Source organism: Aythya ferina (genome assembly GCF_964211825.1).
Source record: "Aythya ferina genome assembly, chromosome: 5".
Taxonomy (NCBI): Eukaryota; Metazoa; Chordata; class Aves; order Anseriformes; family Anatidae; genus Aythya; species Aythya ferina.
In genome coordinates this window covers 48268905-48294043 of record NC_140301.1, presented here as the reverse complement: position 1 = coordinate 48294043, position 25139 = coordinate 48268905, and the positions used below count along the sequence as shown (strand labels likewise).

Here is a 25139-nt window from a genome sequence, read left to right as displayed (position 1 = left end):
AATTGCTTTCAGCTACTATTTTGTTCCATGCAAAGGTTGGAAATGCATTTGTTCTCTCAAAAGGTAGGGAAGGGTGTAATACAGGCATGGCCGTGCCCTCTGCCCTTAATGAAAGGAACAGGTCAGGACCCAGCTACCCAGGCCAAGCTGCAGTCCCCGTTTCTGTGTGATGAGATGTGAAGCAGCGTGTCAGGGCCAAGGTGTGGTGTGACGTGTGTGGACAGAAACGGCAACTGGATTAAAAAACCCTGAGGTAGAACAGGTGAGAGCTTTCACGGCGGCAGAAGAGGAGACCACTGAAGGCAAGAACTGTTTTTGTGTCATGTTTTGGGGAACAGCTCGCGCTGCCTCTTCCCCCACGAGCCGCTGGGCCTCAGCTCGGTCCCGGGGGCTGTGAGGGCGGCGGCACGGCCCGGTGGCCGCCTCAGCCCGGTGGCGGCGGCGGGGCCTGTGGTGGCCGCGCTCCCGCCGCTGCCCGCCAGGGGGCGCCGCTCCCGGCCGCGGGCCGCCGCCGCCAGTTCCGCCGCTCCCGGCGCACAGGCGCCCGGTGCCGCCGTCCTGTCCCCGCCCCCTCCTCCTCCTCCTCCTCCTCCTCCGTCCTCTCCTTCCCGCCCGCTCCCGCAGCCCCGGCCCCTTCCCCCGGCGGGGCCCATCGGCCCGGCCATGGCCACCAAGAAGGCGGGCTCGCGGCTGGAGACGGAGATCGAGCGGTGCCGCTCCGAGTGCCAGTGGGAGCGGATCCCCGAGCTCGTCAAGCAGCTCTCGGCCAAGCTCATCGCTAACGGTGCGCGGCGGGGCCGGGCGGGCCGAGGCCGAGGGGCGGCCGCCGGGGCTCCCGGGCAGGTGCCGGTGGGGCTGCGCCGGGGGGGCCCGGCCCCGGCAGCGGGGGGGGACCGGGGGGCGCCGGGGCCGTGCGGAGCCCTCCTGCAGCCCTCCTGCTCCGGGTCCTGCGTTGCTCTGTGTGCCGGAGGGTCCGCGCCGAGCCCGTGTCGAGGCTCGCTGCCCAGCGGGGTAAGGCAGCGCTGCCTCGCCTCGTTCCCCGTCGCTAGCGATGAGCGGTGCGGGGCGCCCCGACCTTTGTTTCTCGCGTCCCGAACTTTTCAGCGCGTAGCTGAGGGAGGTGGGAGCGCAGGCTGGGCTGGGGGCGCGCAGCGAAGGGCTCCCTGGCTTGGCTCTGCCCCTGAGGAACGCCGAGGGGACGGTGTCTGAGCTCCCTCCTCTGCGTGAGCTGCACCCGGGGGTGTTTGTGGGGAGAAATAGGTGTGGGGAGACAGGGCTTGGGGTGACCTCAGGGGTGAGAAGTTAATAGGGAGGCTGAGGCGTGAGGCCGGTGGCACCGGGAGCATGCTGCAAAGGGTTGGCGTGTTTAGGTGGAGAAGACAAGTGCATGGCTCAGGCCTGCAGAAACACAACCAGAAGAGCAAAAGCCAGAATCAAAGCAGGGAGGAGACAGAGAATTTAAGGATAGATGGATCAGGAGTAGATAGACTTAAGTGTGTTGGCCTTAAAAACAGCTGGGTAATGATCCTGAAACACACTGGTATTATAGTAGTTAAAAATAGACAGAAGTGAAAAGGTGAAAGGTGTTAGTTTGTTTTAAGGACGTGCTTTATTGAGGTGTAGACTATGGACTAGAGATCAGTTCAGGCAGAGATGAATGGCTTTTGGCTGTCTGATTGAGAAGAATGATGATCTCTGGATTAGCATCTGTTAAGGTATTTCAGATATTATTGATAGCTTGACTTCGATTTCTCTGACCAGGGAACTCTTTACCTAGCTGAAGCACATCAGAGAAGTTGATGTGTAACTTTACACATCAGTGACTTTACCATTGTTGTGCCTTCTAGATTCTGTACCAGTCAGAGTACACATTATTATTAGAGCATTTTCTGATCTTTAAAACATGGATAAGTGTTGAATGTGGATTTCATCTCTTTATGATAGCATAGAAAGGATTGCATCAATATCCCAGGCTTCCAAGCTCTAGCTAAATGAGAAGGACATCAACAGTAAGTGAAGTGGTAGTGAATCTCTGTTTGTAGCAGAGGAAGGCAGAGAGAGACCTGTATCTAATGAAATACAAGCCTGGGCTGTTGAGTATCTAAAACCACAGGTTTGTGGTCTAGATGCTGGTGTGACCAATAGGTTGAAGGCTAAGGTTATCAGCTAGCCAGACAACAAAGAGGCAGGGCCTCTATTCTACCCATGAAGGCATACAGACTGAAAGATGTTTTGCTGCATAGCCCTGTTGTTAGTTGATCTGAAGCAGTTAATTTAAGAAAAGGTATTTGGAACCTCACTGCCTCCTTCTGCAGCAATGTTTGCTTTTACAAATTGGCTAGGGAATAATAACAGAAGATTTGCTTTTTGGCTAAACATAGAACAATTTAGGAGCAGTGGAGGAATGATTTAAAAGTGTAAGGAAAGAAAAAAGAGGGGAGAGGCTATTCATTCTGTCCATATATTGTTGTGTGGGATTGGCTCTGACTCTTGAACACTGGAACGTTTTGAGTAGGCTTGATTATTGTATTGTTTGTTCTGTTTTGTTCTGCTGATGGCTCCTGTTTACTCCCTCCTAAAATTAGGGGTTTGCTTAAAACCTGACAGTGGTTCAAATATAAATGACAGTTTATGTAGGATTTTGGATATACAAAAATGGCACTTACTGGAACTAATTTCTGTATCTGGATTGTGTTTGAAAGGCTTGTAAACTTACTGAGCTTTCAGATAAACAGGGAGGAGAAATATTAATGGATCGGTCACTGCCTTTGGTACTCTATAAGTAACAGTCACAATTTGGATCATGGAAAGTGTCTGCTCTGTGACTTGCATTGTCTTTACAAAAGGATAAATAGATGAAAGAAAGGTCTTTCAGCTCAGAGTTGTTAGGCGTTTATGCAGTTTGTATTATGTTTCTCTCCTTCAGAACCAGGACTCAGCAGCAGTAATAAGGTTCACGCCATATTACACAAATCTCTGTTTGAGCTCTTGCTTCATCAGCACTCCCGTAAAAGGTCGGTCAGAGCTGTCATGTGCGGGTGTGGTGAGTTAGCCCTGGCCAGCAGCAGATGCCCACCCTGCCTATCCATCTCTCCCCTTCCCTAGTGGGGCAGGAAATAGGGTAAATAGATAGAGATGGGGAGATCACTTACTGGCTTCTGTTACAGGCAAAACAGACCTGATTTGGGGAAAGTTAAATGATTGCCAGTTAAAATAGAATCAGATAGTGAAAAGCTAAACGACATCCAAACAACACTTGGTCCCCCCTTTCACAGGTTCAACTTCACTCCTTCACCTGAGCCCCTCCTTGCGTGGTGTGGGTGCAGAGGGGTCGCAGTCAGTTTCTCCCTGCTCTTCCTTCTCACACTTTTCTTTTACTTTGGCACAGGCTCCCTACAGGCTGAAGTCTTTCAGGCAAAAAATGTGCTCTGGCTTGAGCTCTGCATGGCCTGCAGGTCCTTCAGGGCATGTCTACCTGCTCTGGTGTGGGACCTCCCTGGGCAGCAAGGAGATCTGCTCTAGCACCTCGAGCACCCCTCCTGGTGTTCCCTCTGCAGGTTCTCACTCTTCCTGTTCTATAGTCTCTCTGTTCTTATTTTGCCCTTCCTAAGTACGTTTTCCCAGAGGTGCTGCTGGCTTGGCTGATGGGCTCAGCCTTGTCCTGCTGTGACTCTGGGAACTGGCTGTGTCTGGCCTCTTCCCACAGTAGCCACCCCTGCAGTCCCTCTGCTGCCAGCACCTTGCCTACTATACCCGGCGCAGCAGGATTTACAGAAATTGTAGCATGGAAATCATCGTGCTACTCTGAGGTTCATGGAGATGTGGTGTTTGGCTACTCTGTACTCTGGTTGTAAGACAGGTGCCTGTCCCCAGAGTCCACATCCTGATTGTAACTTATTAAACAGAACTGAGACAAACCCCAAGTTACTAAAAATAAAATCTGAAAGCAGTTTTCACTAGTGAAACTCTGTGTGTTCCCCAGTAGTTTGAGTAACTGAGAAAAGGTCCTTCTAAGAAAGTGATCCAAACAAACTTTAGGTAAAATTCAATGAACTGAACCAATGTTGCAAATAAGCAGCTTGGTGGCAGAGCACTGTCTTGAAAGTTAGCAAAAGGGCCAAGTCTAAACTTACTTGTTCACAGGTTACTGGAGAAGGTAAAATAGTAAATGTTAGATATCTACAATTAATCAGAATGTATTTAAAAATGTGCCCCAAATTGGGAAGCATCAGTTAAAGGATTATTTTCTATTTTAGGGCAGCCTGAATGGACCTGATTTTAATAAAGGCCTTAATATATAGGAGAAACATGTACAGCTTTGTCTTGGCTTCAAAAACTCAGTTGTATGCAGGAAATGCAGAGAGCTTTAAGAGATTAAAAAACAACAACAACAACAAAACTTTTTATATTTTTAATAGATATGTAACGTTGCTATTCTCAAATATTGAAAAATAAGGCTTATGAAATACCTGTGATGATTGTTTTTCTGTAAGTTCACCATAACATGTTGATCTTACAGGTGACTTGTGTATTTTATTGTATTTATGGTCATTTTTATTTATTTTTTTTTTTGGTGGTGGGGTTGAAACCTCTGTAGTATTTTCAGTGAAAATGTTACAACCATTGTGGTTTTGGGAACTGGGGTTCTCAAGGGTGCCTGGAATTTTGTGGTGTTCAAGCAGTAATTTTAGAAGTTAGCAACTGCATTTCAAAGCTGCTTTTAAGGCAGCCATGAATTTATGATGAAACAGCAGCATCTCGAAGGAGGTGACTGCAATGGACTTCTGCCCGAAGGCTGTAACTGCTCAGGGTGTCCTCCGAACATCAGCATGCAAATATTTTCTTTCCTTCCTTTGGAGACACAGTGAGGAAACTGCAGGTCAGTTCAGCAGCGAGGTGAATGGATAAAATAAAGAATCTGTGAATTTCCGTGGGTATTTCCGGCCATTCATCGCTGCTACGCTCTGAACGTGACCTTGCTCAAGTTCAGTGAGATCTATGGCTCTGTCTGGAAAGGCACTGAGGAGGCAGATTTTTATAGCTCGTCAGGTAGAATGATGTAGTTCTGCAGAAACCTTAGCTGGTGTGAAATACTGCATTACTGGGGGGAGAGGATGCACACCCCACAAGTTCGCTGATGTGTGCACTGCCGAGAGCGTTGTGACATTGCATGAAACACAACATTACCTGCAGGGAGCAGGTTTGCTGGTGGGAGTACACCAGCCTGCTAACACTAGTCTTGCTTGTTTTATTACCCGTTGAATTTCTTACTGCCTTTACTACCACATTTCCTTTGGTTTTGTTTTTTTGTTATCTTTTCTCTGGCTGCCTTCCCCTCTAACAGCTTGTTTCTGTAGTTTCTGATTATACCTTTGTATCTTGCAGCCTTGCAGAATAAGGGAACAGAGAGAAGTTAGGAGTGGGATTACTAAAACCAAAGGATCAGAAAGTGTTTTGCTTATTTTTTTTTTGTCACTTTCTCTGGTGCTTCTTTGTCTGGATATAAGTAGGAAATAAAAATAGAAACATCTTACCGGTTTTCATGTGTTTTGCTCTCTTGTGAAATACAAGACCTCAGATGTATGTTTAAAGCTTATCCTCGCAGTAAACCAGGGATTTCTAAACCTCTTAGGACTCATGCCCTACTTAGGTGTTTATCAAATTTGGTTGTTGTTTTATATATATGCAGTTTGCAAAGCAGATTTTATAGGCAAAGCTTGATGAAGAGGCCTGGATCTCTACCAGCAAAGTTTGCAGACAGAGGTGTGACATGCCTTCTGCATTCCCACAAAACGCCGTGCTGTCTCCTCCTTTGCATTCTTTCTTGCCTTCCTTCTTGCATTTGCAGTTGTTTTTACAGAACAAATGTACTAAGGACACACTTTTCTCTGAATGAAGAGCAAAGATGGTGGCAGTATTTAAATGCCTTGCTTTATTTCTGACTGTCACTTTGTTTCTTCAGACAGCCAGGGGTGTTACAACAGCGCACTGACGATGTCGGTGTGCTGCTTGTGTTCCGACCGGCTTGTCATGCAGAGAGAAAATGCTGGCGTAGTCAGTCGGATTTCACAAGCAGCCCAGCTGGTCTAACACCTTGCTGCTGTTCTGTGGAGGAGTTCGTTCTTTCTTCCTACTTCTGTCAAACTGCTCCTTCTGCATGCCGTTTCTCCACTCACGTGTTCGTGGCCTCTCCCTGGAGCTGAAGCACACCAGAGGTGGCACAGTTTGTGCCAGGCCAGCAGAAAACCTGCTGCTCCTCCGTATGGGTTGGTTTCTGCTGGCTTTCTGAGCCCCTTCGCCTCCTGGAGGGGTCTGTGGAGAGCCTCAGTGGGTGGAAAGTGAATATCAGGCAGAAGAGGGCAAAGGGGCAGGGACCTCTTCCTTCTCGGAGGCTTTGCCAGCAGCAGCCTCCCGTTGTGTGGAAACGTGAGTGGTCCGAGTGAGTCCGCTAAGCTCTGCTGGGGACTTGGAGCCTGGAGCTGCTTGGATGAATTTCAGAGAAATCTTCCATATATTGCATTGTCAGACATGCAGTTTCCAAAATAGTTACAGCTCTTAATGATGGGTTGGGCCCATTCTGTTGCTTTGTTTAAGTCATGAGAAGAAATTGTAGCCTGAGCTATCTATTTATATATATGCTGCTACTTGTCAGTTGTATAGCTGCTGTAGGTTTTTTAAGTTAATTCTGAGGGTTGAAGTTTGGCATTAACTTTTCTATAGGAAAATTAGTTTAATAGCATGAGCTTATGGTCATCAATACCACTTCTGTTTGAATTTTATTTGGATGGTGAAAGAGAAGGGGCCAGAAGGTCCTTAACCACACCAGGTCTGGGCCATTCCCCCACCTCCCCCATCTGACTTGTAAATAACCAGATTTTCAGATTCGATGGTTACTTTCTCTGCAGTTTTGTCCCCACTGAATGTAATTTAATTGGTGGTCTGATCAGGAGTGACTGGAGACAACAACTTCATAAAAAGCGAAGTGGTAGGGTGTCTGTAAGTTGGAGGGAGGGAGGGTGTTTGGCTAGTGGTGCAACATCTGTTGGCAGCAAGACGTGTAATCATGAGAGAGCATTTGGGCTCTGCTCTGCTTTGAAGGTAGAGCTGGATCTCAGTGTTTCTCTGTCTGCACACCTATGACAGAAGGCACGGTGGCACTTACTAATAAGCTGCTCTGATCAGAGATGTTACCAGGTACTTTTTTGCTTCAGGAAACGCTGCATCAGATTCCTCAGGTTGTCACCCCACTGATGATCTGTGTGATGCCACAGATTCCACTCAAGCATATATGTGTAAACAGAAATCCTTCACTATAATCTGTCCTATACTTCAAGAGAAGGCAATACATGAAAGTATTGATTTGTTTTAATGTAGTTAAAGTAATTATATGTATATATATATAATTTTTCTACATCTCTATAGTGTGTGCTGTTTTTTTTTCCCTTTTCTACAGGATCTTGGTTCATTTAGTTCACAGAATAGACCAACCTCTGGAGACAGAGTAATAAATCTTAAGGCGGGAAGGGTACCATCAAATAATCCATTCTGTTTTAACTATCTTGACCACTGCCTGAAATCTGTAAAATTTGTAATATTGTAGCAGGAAGAAAACTGTTTACCTTAAGCACTCAATTTTTACTAAGTTTATTGCCTATATTAGTATTCTGTAGAGAAGGCAAATTAATAACAATTAAACAAAAGCCCCCAGTTTTGATACAGCTGCCCTACAGCTCGTGTTTCTGCCGTGTAACAGGTGAAAGGTGGTAAAGCAGAGAAAGGACTTTGGAACACGTGCTTGCATTGTCTAGAAAGGAGGAGAGGATCAGGACTTGACCCTAACAGATACTTAGGGGTTGTCTTTGATAATGAAAGTAAGTCCTGAACGTTTCATGTAGAGTGGGGACAAGAGTCACTGTCCTATTACATGGTTTCCTTTTGCCTTCCATTTAAATATTCTCTAGGGATTTTTCTTGGTAGCAACAGGAGAACTGGCTTGTCCTTTGAGAGACAAGCAAGAAGCAAGACTGAAAAGAATTCCTATCTACCATGGCTTGTGCTTTTCCCATTCTCAAAGCCACTCTTTTGTTTTCTTTGTAACATAAACAAAATGTAAATGGGAAATATGGGAAATAAACTATTTTTTCTCATTCTCCCTCAGTGTGGTTACTAGAACTCTCAGCTTTTAGAAGAAAATTTGCAAATATGGACAAACACTTGCCATTCACAGTTAAACACTCAGAGGTAATGGTGATCATCCCACTTGCCACACTTCTTGGCTTCATATTGCAGTTGAGTGAATCAGCCAAGTTTAATTTCAGCATTTGACATTTATCAATAATGTAGATGATATGTTGTGGCTGTCCTGATCTGGTTATTTACTGTTGTGATGATCTTAATATTTCACAAAAATCTGGGAGTTGGAATTTAAAAGAACAAACAAACATGCAAATAATCTAGTTTGAAATGATTGTTGGAGTTTGCAGTTCTTAATATGTGCCCTCATAAAGCAATTTTTTGTAGTAGTATTACCGTGGGAGTAAATTTGGTTAATCTTTGAGCATATGCATAAATAGTCTAGGAATCTATAATATTTTCCTTCAGGCTTTGGATGTCAGACAGGAAAATTGCCTAGATACTACAGAGCTGCACAGGAAAATGGAGCCAGGCTCTCTGTACTTAAGAGGCAGAGGAGTGAAAGACTGCAGATAATTAAAGGTGCTAATCAGTAGCATTGAGTTTCTTTGGGCAGCTGACAGTGTGCATTCTGCTTCTGGTTCTACATGTGTGTGGTCTGAATCAGCCTGCAGGCTCTGTGCGGGTAGTATCGGTTGGTCCGTGCCCTGTATCTGGCCCAGCTCCTGCTGTCCCCAGCAAGCCGACCGGACAGGATCCTGGGCAGCCTGCTCGAGCTGGTCCTACTCGGAGCTGGGCAGGGGCATGAGATCTCCAGAGGCCCCTCAGCCACCTGGGATTCGGTGATCCAGGATATCCAGATCCTTCTGCTTGGAAGAAAGCTCCATTTCAAAGTGGTTGTCTTAATAAATGCACTTTTGGATGAAATGAGAGATTTTAGTCATCTTCTTCATCTGCTTTTACAGAAACTTTGCTCTGAAACTGTTTGTCTGGGTAACATATAGAGCAGTTGACCTCTTTGGGATCCTTATTGATGCACTCCTCTTCTGGGTATAAATTCCTCAGTTTTTTAGATTTAAGCTAATGTGTTCTCAGTCTAATGTGTTCTCAGAAGTCTGAGGAAAAACCCTCTCCAAATAATGCAATGTGCAGTTCTGCAAGTTCTCTGAGCCTTTAGTAGTACCTTTAGAGAGAAGAAGAAAAGTTTTACTTTTTCCTCCCCAGGCTGGTTTCCCTCTGGGGAAGACTTGAAGCACCACAGCAGAGATGATGAGCTGGGCCTTGAAATCTCATACATCTCATTTTCCATACACACACCCCTCCTCCCCCCTTAGCTCCTTTCTCCCCTACTTCCCGCTCTCCCGTTCCCCCCCACTTTTTTTCCTTTGTCATTTCTGAGTAGCCCTGTGTTCAGACACGAGGATTTTTTCTTTCTGTCTGGAATCCAGTGCAGCCCAGGTGATGCAGCGGTAGCTTCTTTCTGTTCTGACAACTCCACACTTGATGGAATTGGTCTCACCTCCTGCAGTGTCTTCATTTTCAGCGATGGTAACAGTATCCCCTTGGTTAAATGCATCCAGACAATTATGCATTTTAAGCACTCTGAAATATGTTACCTGAGACACTGAAGATTTTGGTGGAGAGTGTGTGAAATGATTCAGTATGCTTCTAGCTTTATCTGTTTACTCACAAGGAAAGATTAGAGCTTGTGTGGCTGCTCACCTCAGATTCCGTAGCTAGTTTGCTCTGTGTTTCCTCTTCCTAAGCACTTCCTATTCAAATTCACATCCTTGGGGCTTGAGTCTGAGGTTGAGCCTCTTTGCTGAAATCTTTGTGGGAGGAGATTTTATCCTAATTGTGCACATTTTTCTTGCAGCTGTGTAATTCAGAAGAGAGAGAGAGAAAAAGAAAAAGCACTAAAAATAATTCTTTTAAAATGTGACCATTTGGCATATAAGAAAGGAAACTTCTCCCCCCCCCACATACTCTTTCTGGCTTGAGATGCTGAGCTGTAAAGGCTGAGTAAGATGCAACTATTTTTGTTAGCACAGGATCACGGACACTCTTGCTGGTGTACCACAGCAGAACAACAGCGATGTTTAATTGCAGAGGAACATCTTGTGCATGGAGCCTTGATACCAGGAGCTGGGTTTCTGATGGCTGTTGCCAGAGAGGTGTTAACAACTGTAAGAGGCACTCTTGCATTGCACCATCCCAGTATTTCATCGTGCTATTAAAAGCAACTGAAGCAAATAATTATTGTACCCTTTAAAACTATTTTACATTTTCTGCATGAATATTAAGAACATTTTAGAAAATGCATGAACAGTACTTGTAGCCTAGATAACATTTTTTATTTTTGCTTTGATTTTTATCCAAGACTTGAACCACCACAGGAGAAGTAACACTTTAATAAAGCAGCTATCAGCTACTCAGCAGAACAACAGGTAACAGATTCATTAGTTTTATTCTGAACACTTAATCATTCACTATGGCTTTATCGTGGTGTGCTCTGGGATTAAATGAAATTTTAAAATCACCTCTTGGAGAATGATTCTGCAGGCAAGAGAAACAGCCCCTGTTCTGTATTCCTTTGAGGTTAAATGTTTGTATTTTTGAGCTGTGTGCAGTGTAGTCATTCTTCACTTTTTCTCCTTTTTGTGCTTAAGCCTACTTTTAGAAAGGAAATTAATTAGAAATAGATATTTCTCCTAAACAGACTGCTAACAACTCCTGTGTTCTTCAGCAAATGCCTTGAGATTATGGTAACGTTCATCAGAAAGTATTTTATATTTTAGCATATAATTTAGTGGATAATTCATTTTTTTGTAATTCTCTGTTTTTCTGTAACTACTTTGGATCCCAATGATATGGTAACAATGTTGCTTCAAAAAGTAGATGTTAAAAACCAAGTTGCAAAGCAGCTGTCATGACGCTGTTTTTAGGCACTGTTTTACAAAGACATGTTACTGTGTGTTTTTGTTACTTCTTGTTTGGTTTCTCCTGTCTTTAGGCCAGCCTTTACTCTTGTTTTCAGGATGGTCAGGGTTGATACGTATTGCACAGAGGGATAGCTATGCCTGCACAAGGTTCTTCTCAAGACACTATATGAGTGCGGCTAAGCTTTCTCTAAGCTGAAAGAAAACAGCAGGCCTGTGTAGAAACATCTTTTTTATTTTGCTTTTGCTTCCTATGCTAACAGAAATGGTTATTTTACCTAAAGCATCTATGAGTTTGACTTGCATTACCAAGGTGCTCAGCCTCTGATTAGAAACTTGTCTTTGGACAGGCTCCACAGGGCAGCGGTCAGAGCACCCAGCCTGCTGAAGTTCAAGAAGCATTTGGACAATGCTCTCAGACAGATGGTCTGATTTTTGGGTGGTCCTGTGTGGAGCCAGGATTTGGACCCAGTGATCCTTGTGGGTTCCTTCCAACTTTGGATGTTCCATGATTCTATAACTACAGGCAGAGAATTTCATATTAGTCAAGTGGACAATATCAGTGATGCTGTGATCTTGTAGAAACAGATGGGCAAGCTAGCCTGTCCTTCTCCAGCTAGGAAGTGGTTCTGTTATGCAATTGTGATATAGAGCTAGCTCTACTCTGTAATTAGTGCTGATGGACTCTTCAGCAGAAGAATTGATGAATACCAGGAATTTTATAGTGATCCGTAAGTATCTCAGTTTTCTGAAAGTGGCAAAGTGATTTTCATGGTACTGGAATTGTTTACCAACAGGTTTTATTTTTGAAACATCTATTTAGATGAACTGAAGCTAGGCTTCAAGGTATGCAAAGTATGCTGTTTACACAGTTTAATTCCTAATAAAGTGTCTTAGAGAACAATTAGATCATGTGTGCTAAAAGAAAGAAAAACATTTTTTTTTTTCTCAGACATTACTTACATTATTACAGAATGTCTTAAGGAATAGATAATACTGATCAAAATCTCCCTGCCAGACCTATGGGTTCATAAATGTTTCCTTTTAGAAATGTCCGTGTAATTGGAACTCTCAACCTCCGTGGTGCTTGTAACAATCTGACTTTCACAGGATGGCTGGTAAGCCTCAAGCCAACGCTTTGTTAATAGAGCACTCCTTCAGTCATAATTTGATATAAAACCTTATTGCCAATTTCTGGCCCTGACTCACCGACTTAGCAGATGAGTAACGCGATAAAAAAGAAAATCCTTCTCTGCAGTAACTTTTATGGCTTGTGTTCTGCGACCAGTGGTCTTCCAGTGTTAGTCATCAGAGGCTGCATGAGTGGAGTGCTGAAACCAGGACAGTGATGAAAGGCAGTCTGACAGTGATTGCTTCTCCTGCAGTACTATCTCATGGTATATGGCAGTGCTGCAGGGAAGCGGCACGTTGTGCCAAACGCAGATGACCCGAAATAATAGCTTCTGGTTTGATGCTTAAACAGATCTATGTATAAGTTTCAGCTGTTGTTTTCTCCTCTCCCACCTCTCCTCTGAAGGAAAGTATGTGTAATGCATGTTGCTGCGCTGTGACTATTGCTAGGTAGTGCATGAGTTGGTAGTTTCCTTTGTGCCAGTGATGGGAACAAAATATCTGGGTGCTCTAGGCTACTTTGATTCTCATCTTCAGGTGTCAGGATAGTTTCTGAGTATGCACCAACATGAACATAAGGCCTTAATCTTGCTTGTGTCCTTCCTTTAGAGACAGCAGTATATTTTTTCTAGTCATTGTCAGAAAGGAGAAACTTAGAGTGGAGAAGAGGGGGGGGAGAGAGAGAGAGAGAGAGAGAGAGGTGTAAAGTTACATTTTTCAGGTTCAACTTAGAACCACAGAATAGTTTGGGCTGGAAGGGACCTTAAAGCTCATCCACTTCCAGCCCCCTGCCATGGGCAGGGACACCTCCCACCAGACCAGGCTGCCCAAAGCCCCATCCAGACTGGCCTTGAACACCTCCAGGGATGGGGCACCTACAGCTTCTCTGGGCAAACTTTAGGTCCACTCTAGGTACTGGAGGGCTGCAATAAGGTCTCCTTGGAGCTTTCTCTTCTCAAGACTGAACAACCCCAACTCTCTTAGCCTGTCTTCATAGGAGAGGTGCTCCAGGCCCTTGATCATCCTTATGGCCCTCCTCTGGACTCACTCCAACAGGTCCCTGTCTTTCTTCTGCTGGGGGCCCCAGAGCTGAACACAGGCTCCAGGTGGGGTCTCACAAGAGCAGAGCAGAGGGGGGCTATGACCATCCTCGCCCTGCTGGCCACACTGCTTTTGATGCAGCCCAGGATATAGCTGACTTTCTGCATTGCAAGCACATGTTGCTGGCTCACATTGAGCTTCTCATTCACCAATACCAATTCACATCCTTCTCTGCAGGGCTGCTCTCAATCCACTCATCACTCAGCCTGTGCTCGTGTTTGGGCTGACCCAGGTGAAGCACCTTGCACTTGGCCTTGTTCAACTTAGTGAGTTTTGCATAGGCCCATCTGTCCTCTTCTTGTTCCTTTCCTTTTACTTTCCATAGTGTGAGAAATTCTGCTGTGTATGTAAGAGGAATAACCTTAAAAACTTTCTGTGGAGTGCTAAATCTGTCTTGGTCTGCCTTGTTCTACTGTGCCCCAGGAGTGGGTAAGAACTGGAGCTTCAAGAGCTGGTCCTTCTCTGTCTGCAGCACTTCTTGCTGTCAGCTGTTGAGCAACCAGATTTTGGAGGGGATTATGGCTACGTTCCACTACTGCGTGTGCTGGTGCTGTTCTTTGGTTACAGGCAAGGTGACAGCTTTCTCCTTTAGTAACAGGGATGTTTTCAGGACTTTGTTTTAAGAATCCTCATGCCTCAGGGAATGCATTTTCACATGTAACAGTACAAGGTTTGTTTTCTTTTTCCTTAGTGTGTAACTTGTTCTTCAGGATGTCCACTTATGCACTGCAACCTCTCAGACTAGTTGTTTCACATGCTTCCATGCCAATTTTGCAGTTTGTATAAACAAAACATCTCTTGCAGCTGGTGCACATTCTTCATGTGTGTTTTTCTTTTGTTTGTTTGTCTGTTTGTTTAACCTGTCTCTCCACAAAGAAACTGCTGCATTTAATTGAAAGAAATGCATGTTCCAGGAGTGTGGGCCAGGATTTTTGAGACCTACTAAAAGGAATACAGTGAGAGGGAAAGCATGTGTGATACTTTCTTTGGCATGTTAGAAATTCTACTATTTGAAGTGTTGAAGAATGTCAATGGTAGACCTTGCTCTTTTCATTGCAAGCATCCTGGAAAGTATTTCAGATCCTGAACCAAAGCACTGTTTTCAAAGTGTCATTTGGATGCCTTACTATGTTTGGCATTTGTGTTCCCTCAACATTCTCTGGAAGGAAAATTTGCTCAGTGGAGTGCTGAACTGAATAAAAGCAAAAGAGGAATCTTGCTTGTTAAATTAAATACTGTGATGGATACAGATCAGGGGGGAAGTATCTGCTTAAATATCATCCTTTAATGCTTAAACAGTTTGACATATTATTATCCACTTTTAAGATACTACTTAGCTTTAAAATATAATTTGCAAAATTCATCTTTGTTGTTCTTCTCCCAAGTAGGTCATTATTGTGCTGACCTCAAGAATTATTTTCAAGGGCTGCTCTCATTTTTTTTCCTTGCCTTTTTAAAGTGTCAAGAGGCTTATAAACAGAAATTGTATACTCAGAACACACTAGAGTGTTCTGAATATTATTAATAAAATGCCTGTGCTAAAGGGTTCCTCAGTGACCAATTTTTTGCAAGGCAAATAATTGTATCCTGTTCTTGAGAACAGTTTTTTAGGTTTGGAGTGGGCCTCTGATCTCTGAGATCCTTTCATTAGATTAGCACATTACATTTCTTACACTGAAATCTAACCTGAATTGCATTGCAATGTAAAAACAGCTCTTTTCTGTGCATGCAATTAACATGCTTTGATTTCCAGAGTGGTGGAACAGCTGGAGGAAGTGCAGTCCTGTGGCGTGGTATGTAAAAGCTGTCTTTGAGCAGTGTAACGTTGATCATAATATCTGGCTTTATTTTTTGTTTACCTTAGCATAGCCCTTGCATTATTATAATGTGGAATTCAGAGTAAGACTGTAGCAAATGGGTTTTCATAGGAAATGTCAGGTTTAGATTTGGTCTGTTTAATACCTTGTTTAGTTTGCAGCTTAAAAGTGAAGTTATGCAAGCAAGCGGGTAGTATTTATCAATTGGACTAAGACTTCTCTCTGAAGAAAAAGCAGGAACATGCAGAAAATAAACTGCAACAAAGTGCTGTGTTTCTTTAAAAAATAAGTCAAAATTTATTTTAGTATCTTGCTTCCCTTGGAAATTTTGCTTTATTGCAGTGATAACTGTCCATTGATTTATGCATTTCAGTGTATTGTATCAGTGCTTGCAGAAGATCAGTTGATACTGATGGAAAACTACTCCATGCTGGTGGCATCCTTAAGGTGTTAGTCATTATTACTTTGTAGGTAGTGGAGGAATTAGAAACCTGTGTGCAGTTGCAAAGCAGTGATCTTACTGCAATTGGAGACATGGTGTGTCATGTGATTTGCTGGACTGGCAGAAGTGTAGAGATATTGCTTGCACATGAATGGGTTTGAAAGAGAAAAGCAAAGCTCAGCTGAGGCTGAAACGGGTAAGAGACACGAAGGGCAATTTATGGGTATAGTGGCAGCAAAAGGAAGGATGAGATTTTGCTGCTGTGTGGGGTTTGGAGACCAAGTGACAAAGAACAAAGATGATGTCCTCAGTACCTCATTGCTGCTGAATGTACTGGTGGGGCCCACACTCACACCTCTCAGGTTCCTCAGCAGTGTCAGGGTCTCATGGAGTGAAGCGTTGCACCGTAACAGTGGAAGACTGCGTTAGGCAAAGTGGGCATCCTCAAAGCCATGGTGCCAGGACAGGTTGTGTCAGAGTGCTGCTGAAGGAGCTGCCCAATGTCATTGCAAGGATATTCTGTCATTTTTGAGATCTTGGAGATCAAAGGCCATTCCTAGTGACTACAAAAAAGCAAATATGGCTGTTTGCAAGAAGGTCAAGAAGGAGGATCCACGGACTGTGGGTTGGTCAGTCTAACGCAGGCCCTGGGAAGATTGGGAAGTATATCCAGGAAACTGGTTGGAAGGATAGGAAGGTGACTGGGATAGACTGATGTGGGTTTGTCAGGGGGTATCTAACCTTTGACTTTGAGCTGCTCAGGACACTAGTTGGTGGAGTCCCTTGGGAGGTGGTTCTGAAGGGCAGAGGGGTCCAGGAAGGCTGGGCGCTCTTCAAGAGGGAAATCTTAATGGCGCAGGAATGGTCTGTTCCCACGTGCCCAAAGACGAGCTGGCGGGGAAGAAGACCAGACTGGCTCAACAGAGAATTGTGGCTTGATCTTAGGAGAAAAAAGAGGGTTTATAATCTTTGGAAAAGTGGGCAGGCCACTAGGGAGGACTATAAGGATGTAGCAAGGCTGTGCAGGGACAAAATTAGGAAGGCCAAAGCTCATCTGGAGCTCAATCTGGCTACTGCCGTTAAAGATAACAAAAAACGTTTCTATAAATACATCAACACAAAAAGGAGGACTAAGGAGAATCTCTATCCTTTACTGGATGCGGGGGGAAACTTAGTTACAAGAGATGAGGAAAAGGCGGAGGTGCTCAATGCCTTCTTTGCCTCAGTCTTTAGCGGCAATACCGGTTGTTCTCTGGATACCCAGTACCCTGAGCTGGTGGAAGGGGATGGGGAGCAGGATGCGGCCCTCACTATCCATGAAGAACTGGTTGGTGACCTGCTACGGCACTTGGATGTGCACAAGTCGATGGGGCCGGATGGGATCCACCCAAGGGTACTGAGAGAACTGGCAGAGGAGCTGGCCAAGCCACTGTCCATCATTTATCAGCAGTCCTGGCTATCGGGGGAGGTCCCAGTTGACTGGCAGCTAGCAAACGTGACGCCCATCTACAAGAAGGGCCGGAGGGCAGACCCGGGAAACTACAGGCCTGTCAGTTTGACCTCAGTACCAGGGAAACTCATGGAGCAGATCCTCTTGAGAGTCATCACGCAGCACTTGCAGGGCAAGCAGGCGATCAGGCCCAGTCAGCATGGGTTTATGAAAGGCAGATCCTGCTTGACGAACCTGATCTCCTTCGATGACAAAGTGACGCGCTGGGTGGACGAGGGAAAGGCTGTGGATGTGGTCTACCTTGACTTCAGCAAGGCTTTTGACACCGTCTCCCACAGCATTCTCCTCAAGAAACTGGCTGCTCTTGGCTTGGACTGGCGCATGCTTCGTTGGGTTAGAAACTGGCTGGATAGCCGGGCCCAAAGAGTCGTGGTGAATGGAGTCAAGTCCAGTTGGAGGCCAGTCACTAGTGGCGTCCCCCAGGGCTCGGTGCTGGGGCTGGTCCTCTTTAATATCTTCATCGATGATCTGGACGAGGGCATCGAGTGCACCCTCAGTAAGTTCGCAGATGACACCAAGTTAGGTGCATGTGTCGATCTGCTTGAGGGTAGGAAGGCTCTGCAGGAGGATCTGGACAGGCTGCACCGATGGGCTGAGGTCAACTGCATGAAGTTCAACAAGGCCAAGTGCCGGGTCCTGCACCTGGGGCGCAATAACCCCAAGCAGAGCTACAGGCTGGGAGAGGAATGGTTGGAGAGCTGCCAGGCAGAGAAGGACCTGGGAGTGATGGTGGATAGTCGGCTGAATATGAGCCAGCAGTGTGCTCAGGTGGCCAAGAAGGCCAACGGCATCCTGGCTTGTATCAGGAACAGTGTGACCAGCAGGGCTAGGGAAGTGATCGTCCCCCTGTACTCAGCTCTGGTGAGGCCGCACCTCGAGTACTGTGTTCAGTTTTGGGCCCCTCGCTACAAGAAGGACATCGAGGTGCTTGAGTGGGTACAGAGAAGGGCGACGAAGCTGGTGAGGGGCCTGGAGAACAAGTCCTACGAGGAGCGGCTGAGGGAGCTGGGCTTGTTCAGCCTGGAGAAGAGGAGGCTCAGGGGCGACCTTATCGCTCTCTATAGGTACCTCAAGGGAGGCTGTAGCGAGGTGGGGGTTGGCCTGTTCTCCCACGTGCCTGGTGACAGGACGAGGGGGAATGGGCTTAAGTTGAGCCAGGGGAGTTTTAGGTTAGATGTTAGGAAGAACTTCTTCACTGAAAGGGTTGTGAGGCATTGGAACAGGCTGCCCAGGGAAGTGGTGGAGTCACCATCCCTGGAAGTCTTCAAAAGACGTTTAGATGTAGAGCTTAGGGATATGGTTTAGTGGGGACTGTTAGCGTTAGGTCAGAGGTTGGACTCGATGATCTTGAGGTCTCTTCCAACCTAGAAATTCTGTGATTCCGTGATTCTTTTGATTAGAAGTGACTGACTATGGATAAAGGGAAGACCAGTGAGTATTGTTGGCTTTAACTTCAGCAAGACTTGAGACTTGGTTCCCCATAGTGTTCTTGTAGCTACATTGAAAAGACAGGTGGACTAGGAGGAAAGTGTAAAACTGGCTGTGCTCAGAGGCTTGTGGTCAGAGGTGGGGTTTTTGTTTTTATAAATAAAGATAATACTACTAATGAAAGAAATTTGTGGACCATTATAAGTGGGGTCTTTCAGGGGTGGATACTGCAGTCAATGATGTTTATTATCATTCTTGGCAACCTAGACATTGAGAATGCACCCTAGGTAATTTTGTGGGTGATAGAAAACTGGGGGGAGTGTAGGGCTACCATTTTGAGGGATATCAACAGGCTGGAGAAACCATTCCATGATTCTGTAAAAACTCCTGTAGTTCAGCAAAGGCAAATACTGTGGTCCTGTACTTGAGAAAGAATGACTGTTTGTTGCAGGATATCCTGGGGTCAGCTGTCTAAAAAGCAGCTTTGCAGAAAAGGATCTGGAGGTCATGGTGGACAACAATGAGAGTACAATTTGGCAGCAAACCCTTGTGGCAATGAAGGTCGACTGTACTCTGTGCCACATTAATGGAGTGTAGTTACCAGTTTGAGGGAAATTAGTGTCCCCTATTGTTAGTCACTTGTGAGACAGCCTCTGGAATACTGCACCTAGTTTTGGGTTCCCCAGAATGAGAAAGACGTTGGTATAGTAGAGTGAACTATGTGGAGGGCCACCAAGATAAGGGAATTGGAGCACATGTCCTTGGAGAACCAGCTGAGAGCTGTATTTGCTAAATCTTAAAAAGAGAAGGGTAAGAGGGGATCCTACTGCTGTCATCTCTCTTCCCACCTTGACAACAGAAGTGGTCTCTTCTCAGAAACGTACAGCAAAAGCACCAGAAGCAAGGGCCAAAAACGTGCAATAAGGGAAATGTGGAATGGATAGCAAGGTAATATTTTCCACAGTGAGTACAGTCAAATGTTGGAGCAGGTTGTCTGGAGGGGTCGTGTAATCCCAGTCCATGGAAATACTCAAAACTAACTGGCTGTGGCCCTGAGTCACCTGCGCTGCCGCGGAAGTGTGTTCCCCATATCTTTTTTTTTCCCCACTTAGTACATTGACATATCTTTTATTTTTCATTCTTGCTGAAAAGACTTCAGTGAAAGAAAAACAAAATTATTGTAAGTTGCTTTAAATATTCCTGGAAATATGCTGGTAACATTGTGAATTTATGGGAACAAACTGTGTCCTTCTCTACTCTCATTTCCTCAGGGGATTTCAGAAAGAAACTTCCAGTGTTAGCAGTCTTGGTTGCCTGTGGAATTAAACATAGCAATTGTGCAAATTGCGGATGAGAGTGGTGTGGTCCAGGACTATGATCTGCTGTGGTAAAGGGGAAGTTTCTAGCTGTCCCTCTTGCTCTTCCCCAGAGAGCAGAGCGCAGCAGGTGTTGAGGCAGGCCTGGGAGCGTGGCTGGCCGTGACTCGGAGCTGGTGGCGGGGGGCCACGGACATGGGGTTTCAAGGCCTGGGCCTGGTCCCTCCAGGTGCTTGTGCTGAGAGCAGTGAGCGTCTCATTCCCTGCTTTCTGATGTACTCTGATGGTAATGTTTGAATAAAACTCATTCTGTGGTAAAGGTTTTTTCTTCTTCCTTTTTTCTAAGCACAGGAAAGACTTTACAAGCCATATTAAATCATAAATGTGCTCCGTCCTGACAGACCAAATACTGAAGTCCTCTTTAATTTGCTTGTTCCCTGCTAACACAGCTAAAAGTGGATTTCTTGTGCTTTTACCAAAACAATTATTATTTACTGTAGAACTTTTCTCATTTTAATTCTGTTCAGAAACATTAAATTTCTAGTATGCAAGGAGATTAGTTAACCTTCAATGCTGTATAGTCTAAGCTGCTCAGTCTTCACATTTGTCAGAACTTAAATTTGACTTTGTTGTTGTTAAACTGTACACTTAGGTACATCAGATATTTAAAGTGAATTTTTTTTCAGTCAGGCTTTGTAAACTGATCAAATTCTTGATTAACAAATGTGGAAATTTTATGCTGGACTTGCTGATGCATGTCAAACTCCCATTTGCAGCTAAATAGCTATATATTTTGCTATATGAGCATTGAATAGGTAAATAGAAGCTTTTAGTTGGCAATTAGTGGGTAATAAAGTTTTATTGTTATGCTGTAGGTATATTATTGAGCAGTAGTAATATTTTGGTTTAGACTGGGAATTGTATGCATATAATACATATTTGAAAGATGTTGAGTGTCACTGCTTTTTAGAATGTCTCCAAAGTAATGGTGCGCTAGGGAAATAATTTATTTTTCCTTCCTTTATCTTTCAAGGGACCAACATTTTTGGCTAGCATACATCAAAGCTGTATCCAGAGTGCATTGTTGTCACAAAGATAAATTATACAGAAAGCTCACAGTTTAAGCAAAATAAAACGCACAAAGAGGCATAAAGATGCTCCTAAAAGAGTAAAGTACAGGTAGAAGTGTGGCACCTAAAATTACTTGGTATCATCTGACCTAAAGATGAGGTGACCAGCAAAAGTATGTTTGGTGGGTAGAGGAATTAAATTGTTACTGCAAACTTGAGTGAGGAATCTGACAACCATGTTCTGAAAGCCTGAAAACTAAGCTGGCTGGTAACCAGGCTGCATCTGTGACTTGTCTTGTCTTCATCTGAAAACTGAGATCTTTCTCTTCTGCAGTATTCTTTAAACAGTTAAACATGCGTGGATGCATTTCAGAACACAGGTGTGTTTTTATACATGCAGAATGCTGCAGAGTCAATGAGGCTTTTGAATCAAATGTTGCTTTTTAAGGTAGAAGGGAAGGAGATAGTTTACTACTGTAATTTGTTACAGCCTAGAACGTAACAGACTTAATTCTACAATTATATGCATATAAAAGATAAATTGAGAAGTAAAATGAAGAACCCATGTGACATGTTAAACCCGAGTAATTGGCTTTGTGTTTGTTTAGGTTAGTTTGTTTTTAAAATTTAGATCTGAAAATTTTCAGTGGAGGCAGTGGTGTCTACACCAAAACATTAGTGAAATAAACTGATTTCTATGTTTCATGTGTGTGTTTTTATTTACAGATGACATGGCAGAACTTCTCCTCGGAGAGTCCAAACTAGAACAATTTCTGAAGGAAAATGCTCTTAAACAGAATAGCAGTCCACGGGGCCCTAGGCCAAAGCTGACTGAAGTCAGGAAACATCTCACAGCAGCACTTGACAGAGGAAACCTAAAGGTAAGTCGGTCAGTCTGAGCAAGAATTAGAAAATGTGAAATGGACAACAGTGTGCTGCTAATTGTGGAGATGAACGTGGAAAGTTCTTGTGTGTGGATTTATTGTTATTCCCAGAACATCATCAGTGCTATGCTATTTCATGTCTTTTTGTTTCTTCGTGGATTTTTGTTCAGATAAATTTCTCAAATCTTCTTTCATTACAATAACAAGAAAATCGTCACCAACTTATGAAATGCTTAAGTGAAGTCTTTGCTGTATATAAATAAATTATTCTTTGGAGTGTATTAGGTAGAAATATGTGGTTATAAAACCACAAAATACTTGACAAATTTCTGTAATAGACTCATGAGTATGCAGGAAAGACTTCTGAAGTTATGTTTGGGGACGAAAAGTAAGGTTTATCCTTGAGAAGAGCGTTTATGTCACAAACTTTCAATGTTCTTAATCATTCTTTTCCTTCTTTGCTTAACTATTGTTGTAGGTACTAGTTCACTTATTTTTCTATATTCATAGGTGTCTTTTGTAAGATGAGAACCTGCCTTTTCAGTCATCTCTAACTTCCATTTCTGTGTTTCCAATGATTCATGGGAGGATTTCCTTCTCTTCCTTTTTTCCTTCCTTGAATCCTTTTTTCAAGATGTTTCCTCTACCCTGATGCTTTGAAATTGTGCACGTTAAATATATAGGCTGTGGAATACAATCTTAAGATTTGACACTGTTATTTTGAACTGTACTTGTGGTGTTAAGAAAAAATCATTGGAGGGGTTGTAATGATAGGCTGTCTTTAAATAGTTTTGTTACCTGGCAAAGCTGTCTGCTGCTTGAGAGGTATTACTGGTGCATGCGTAAACAAACATACGAATGTGAAAAATGACTGATGATGCTGTTCAATAACTTGCTGGAGAATGATTATGTGGCTTCACACCCTACCTCAAAGCTTCCCAAGTATAACATGAAGATAGAATTTTGGTGATTAGTTGCTCTCTCACAAGATATCTACTGTGGGCTTCCACAATTAGTATATGCAGAAAACATGCCGAACAATTGTCAGGTTTGATAGATTTTTTTTTTTATTTTTTTTTTCCTGAGGAACAAAACCTTTCTTATTCCTCTTCCTTCTAGCCAGAATTCTTACAAGAAGCTAACTTGATTATGGCCAAGCTAAACTATGTGGAAGGTGATTACAAAGAAGCTCTGAATACATATGCCAGAGTTGGAGTTGATGATTTGCAGCTAGCTGCTGTGCCGCCATATAGGTTACGGATGATTGCTGAAGCATATTCTACTAAAGGTAAGATTGCTCTTTCCCATATAATAATGTTAGAAATAGTTTTAAAAAGTGAATCAACATTTTGTCCAAAGTGAAAGAAATTGTTGGCATACATATAATCAACACGGTGATACAGTGCCACATGTGCAGATGAGTGAGAGGATGGCTTATTTCCTTTAAAATAGCCAGAGCTTGTGCTAGGTTGACAAGGCTCTTACCTCTGTTAAAATTTCCATTTTAACCCTGCTGTTACCCAGTCAAATTTTTATGTGTGTTTAAAAGTCCTTCAGTATCTGAATGTCCTATAACTTTCGCAAGATACTAGAAGTATTGGCACTGTTCCTGAAAGTTGTGTTACAAAAGTAGTGCAGTTCTTCAGTTGCTGTGGACAAAATTGAAGAACCTTGATTCACAATGCTGTGTACTGAATGTTAAGATGCATAGCCTAGGTTATGTTAAACTAGAATAAACCTAAATTGTTACTTAATTGAGTAAAGTAATCATGATAAATGAAAAGGACTTAAAGCAATGTTTTTCTTTTGCAGTTTAATTTTTAGAAATCTTCACTGAATATGTATCTTTTTTAAATTTCAGAAAATGTTTTTTGATTAATATAGGATAGTGAAAATTGTAATGCTGGCCTGGTGTCTTAAGGTGGCAGTACCATCTCAGTTTAGAAAACTTGTTCGTGGGCTGTGAGCTGGGTTAACGTTTTGAGGAAAGTGGCAGTTTGTATGCCATAGGTTTATGAGAATTTCCTGTCTGACTATGTTTGCTTTGGTCTGCTGTGTTTAAATTTGGGTTTGACATGCATACATACTGTTTGTTACCGCAAGAGAAGAGTCAAAGTTAGCAAACACAATTTAGGAGAGACTTCAATAGCATTCACTGGTAATTGTTCAAAGATTGTTCCTGGTCTTTGAAGAGGGTAACTGTTTCCACTGAAAATGGAAAGGGAAGGATGTGGGGAGTTTTTATGTGTGTCATAAACTTGCCCAGGTCTCTCATATGCCATCTGTGTGTGGGTTGTGAGTTTTTTTGTTGTTGCTGTTTTTTTGTCAATAACCTTCCATTCAGCTTTCCCTTTCACCCATCTGTGAAGATGGCTGTTGATTTTGTCACTCTTCCTATGCAAATGCAGTCTTGGACTTGATCAACTGTAAGTGCATAGATTTGCTTATCTCCAAGGAATCCCAATAAGTTAATTGAATATTTTCCCAGAGCGCAACTCTTCTGGCTCTATTTTATTTGGCCTCATAAGAATATAGAACAGCTGAAATATTAAGACACCAATTTTGCAGAAAGGATTGCTATTATTCAGTTTACTTGATATGAAATTAATTGATTAGAAAATAGTAAATACACGTCTTGCCTTAATTTCTTCTCTACCCTGGAATATCTTGTAGATTCAGCTTTTAAAAAAAGAAAGGGAGAAAAGGCACATCTGCAGCCTAGATGTGCTTTTAATTGTTGCTTCTGATTTCAGGTTTTCTACTTAAACACTGAAATCTGTTGTATCACACCTGATCTAATCTTGATCAGACTTCACTGCTTTGGTCACTTTTACTGGGTGACTGGATTTCAGATTACCTGGGCAGACTAGCTGACTACTGCTTTTTTCCTTTTGCTCTGCTCATTTCCAGAATTGCGTTGTTTAGCCTTTTTTTTTTTTTTTTCCCTACAATGTTTTATTTTTGAATAATTAATGGAATTTAATTTTTGAATAATTAATGGTAATTAATGGAATTTTGGAATTTAATATCCCTTCTTCCCAGGGTTGTAAGTTTGTCATCTCCTGCATGTTCTAGAGTAAGTCTGAAGTCTCGGAGCGGTCTTAAATTCAATATTCAAAGTTTAGAAGCGTTTAGAGTAACTGACAGCTAAATAGCGAACATTAATATGCAGTAGTACAGTTAACTCTCCCCTTCTTCCCCCTTCTCCTTCCCTCCCCTTCACTCCCTTCCCCGGAATTTCTATTTTCCACTTTTTAGAGTGGTTTATAAAACTTTTCAGTGTGAAGGGCTTCTTCAGAAGTGATTGGAGACTTGTAGTTACTATCAACTAAGTACAAGTTATTTTTAAATAGATTTTGTCCTTTGCT

General features: G+C 43.4%; 1 protein-coding gene across 4 annotated transcripts in view; it reads left to right on the top strand.

Annotated features, from left to right (window-relative positions):
* The first annotated feature begins 593 nt into the window (after positions 1–593).
* The window catches only part of TTC7B (tetratricopeptide repeat domain 7B), a 135990-nt gene continuing 111444 nt past the window's right edge, over positions 594–25139 (top strand). For 2 of the 4 annotated variants that reach the window (XM_084522757.1, XM_084522758.1), the window contains exons 1-3: positions 594–784; positions 21614–21768; positions 22891–23059. In XM_084522757.1, the coding sequence (XP_084378883.1) occupies positions 664–784; positions 21614–21768; positions 22891–23059 (445 nt within the window). In that variant the 5' untranslated portion in view covers positions 594–663. The remainder of the gene's footprint in view (positions 785–21613; positions 21769–22890; positions 23060–25139) is intronic. The other 2 variants (XM_084522755.1, XM_084522756.1) reach the window with 2 other exon arrangements.